Source organism: Musca vetustissima, unplaced genomic scaffold, assembly GCF_032173495.1.
Source record: "Musca vetustissima isolate MV318-11 ecotype Yass unplaced genomic scaffold, APGP_CSIRO_Mvet_v1 utg16887, whole genome shotgun sequence".
Classification (NCBI taxonomy): Eukaryota; Metazoa; Arthropoda; class Insecta; order Diptera; family Muscidae; genus Musca; species Musca vetustissima.
The window spans coordinates 30,295-33,168 of NW_026881884.1; the positions used below are offsets into that span (position 1 = coordinate 30,295).

Genomic DNA, 2,874 nt, shown 5'->3' on the forward strand with positions numbered 1-2,874 from the left:
GTCATCAGTCTTTAAATATGTCGTGCATCGGCGTCGGTGAACATTCTGCGACGTCCACTATAGGGTATCGGTATAGATTGTGGGCCCCTAAATATTATAGTCACATTTTGCAACCAAATTGACCCTCTTAGTTATTAAACATGAATGTTTTCGAACTGCCTAAATATTTGAATTTAATTTATGGGTGTAGATCATAAAAAATCGGTTCGTCCTTATTGTTCTTGCTTTTGTACTATAAACCCTTATACCAAAAAAATTGAATCATCTGGCAACTCTACATTAACGATGTGATCATCTTTTTCTCTCCTTATTAACAAAAACAAAACTCACGACGCCAAACAAACAAAAACATCATCGATCTGCCGACCACTTGGCCTTTTGCTGTTCGAAACAATTAAGCTTTCAGTTTGATTTAAATATTGAACGTGTAAACAAGTGTGGAAGTGTGCTCCGAAGTCTAGAAGACAAAAATCGCAATGGGTACGTACGTTTGTGTTCTTACAAGTAAATTATTAAATGACCCCAAAACTTAATCATACATTTCTTACACAGCCAATAAAACTCTTTTATTCACTCTGTTCGCCCTATGTTTGGTGGCAATGTCCTTGGCTGCAGGCGGTAAGTTTTTTTTTTTTGTTAGGGTCATACATGTTTGACCGTAATCTCGAAACCACTGAATACATTTCACATCTATTTGCTTTTGTTTCTCCGTCAGATTGTCCTTCATCCACCAAGGTCCAAACATGTACCCCCAAATGTTTGCATGACTCGGAATGCAGTGCCATTGGCGGCAAATGTTGTCCCAATTTGTGCAATGGACGCTCTTGTGTCCAACCAAATCTCCTAAGTAACTCTGGCAGCCGTGACACTTCTCCATTCTCCAGCAAGAACTGTAAGTGATGTCTGACCCTGAGCGACAAAAAAATGTCATCGATTATATTTCAAATTTAAATTTTCATTACTTCTCTCCCCACTCTCTGCTCCTTCAGCTGGAACTGGTGGTGGCTCGTACTGTGGCAATGTCAAATGTAGTTCATTCGAAAAGTGTGAATCGGATCGCTCCACTAAGAGACCCAAATGTGTGCGTTCCTAATTGAATGTGGCGGTAGGCGTTGAACCGTTGTTGGTGACAAATTGCCGATCATCTTTCAACCGAAGGGCATTCGCTACGTGATTATTTGTTCACCAACAGCGGCTTTATTTATGCATGTTTTGTTTCGTGTATTTTAATAATGCCGTTTTTTTTATTTTTATTTTTTCAATGGAAATAAAAACCAGTTTACTTTAACAGTTTGTTTTACTTGAAGTCATTTAATATTTATGTAAATTGATTGTTTGTTGTTGTTATCTGTACATGAATAGTAAAGCCACACTTTATAGGTGTCAGTGCGACTTATAAATGGAATTAATAATTTTTTTTTAATCAGCGTTGTGTTAATGGAATCTCCCCTTCTAGATTTGAATTTTCTTCGATTTTCAAATTGCGGGAAAATTATAGAACATTAGATTGAAGACAGGTAACGTGCACCATGTTGCGATCTCATATTAACAGCCGTCAAAAATAGATGAGGTCATTGAATATGGATGAAATTTTGAATAAGTGCTTATTATTGGCCTAAAACGCAAGTGACAAAAAGCTGGATATATCGGACTAAGGTTTGGTATAACTCCCATATAAAGGGGTCTTGAAAGGTTTACACTTTTGACCTAAAAATAATCTATATCTATATAATCTAATAATCTACCAAATTCGACAAAAAATTACTATTTACGTCTAATCAGGCCTATAAAATAAGTGACGAAAAACTGGATATATCGGACCAAGATTTGGTATGTGGGAGGTATTATGGGTCTTGAAAAATTAACTTTTTATACTAATGAGGGTATATACACTTTGATACGGAGAAAATGTTCCTCATCGAAATATTGGGTTTAGACTCCATGTTTCTTTGAACCAAATCCGTTTTAGAAAATTTAAAGTCGATTTAAAAATGTCCGTCCGTCTGGCCGGCTGGTGCGCACGATAACTCTCGAAGGGGGTAACTGATTTCATTCAAATTTTGTACATCTTAAAATTTTTTTCCAAAGTTAGTTCAAGTTCGGAGATGGGGAATATCGGTCCACTCGTTCTAATAACTCCCCCACAAAATGGTCAAAATGTTGCAAAAAATTAATTTTATAATATCATGCGTAGGAACAACATTTTCAATATTTATAAATACAACATCAGGCGAATGGAATATCCTATTTGAACCAAACATTGTACAACCTATTGTCTTTACCCAACCTAGACCAAGTCCGCCGATGGGACCGATTGGTCCACTAATTCTGGTATCTCTCTCAAAAAGGGACAAATTTTTTTATTTATAAATGCAATAGCAGGCGAATGGAATGTTAGATTTGAAGCGAACCTTGTACAAGCTATTATCTTTACAAAGCCTAGATCAAATCAAGGTATGGGACTCGTCTGCTCTCTCCTCTGGGTCAACCTATACTAATAAAAATGTAAAGTGATTGACGGACTGATTCACTGACTGACTGATTTAACGATTCATCAACGCCCAGACTGCTAGAGCTAGAATCGTGAAATTTGGAGTGAGGATCACTCCTGATCCAAAGGGGTCAGATAAGCTGGGTGTTTTGAAAATTCGTACTAGAACGGAACGTAAAGTACTAAATGTGGGCCCGGCCCCCCTCTGCGTCCGTCCCTGGTTGGATTGGAATATGTACGTAGTTTTGGAATATTTTTACTTATGTGCACGGAAAGTACTAAATCGTACCATAATTGGTACCATTTGGATGAACCAAAAGAGCTGGTATCCTGAAATTTGGAGTTAGGAACATTTTTGGTGTGTAGGATAGAGGTATGTAGGA

The 2,874-nt window shown here is 37.3% G+C and overlaps 1 protein-coding gene across 1 annotated transcript; it reads left to right on the forward strand.

Annotated features, from left to right (window-relative positions):
• Positions 1–476: 476 nt before the first annotated feature.
• Positions 477–1,097, forward strand: LOC133327904 (waprin-Thr1-like). The gene is made up of 4 exons (XM_061536439.1): positions 477–480; positions 553–618; positions 716–892; positions 990–1,097. Exons 1-4 carry the CDS (start codon positions 477–479, stop codon positions 1,091–1,093), a joined length of 351 nt encoding a protein of 116 aa, XP_061392423.1. The 3' UTR covers positions 1,094–1,097.
• The last annotated feature ends 1,777 nt before the right edge of the window (positions 1,098–2,874 follow it).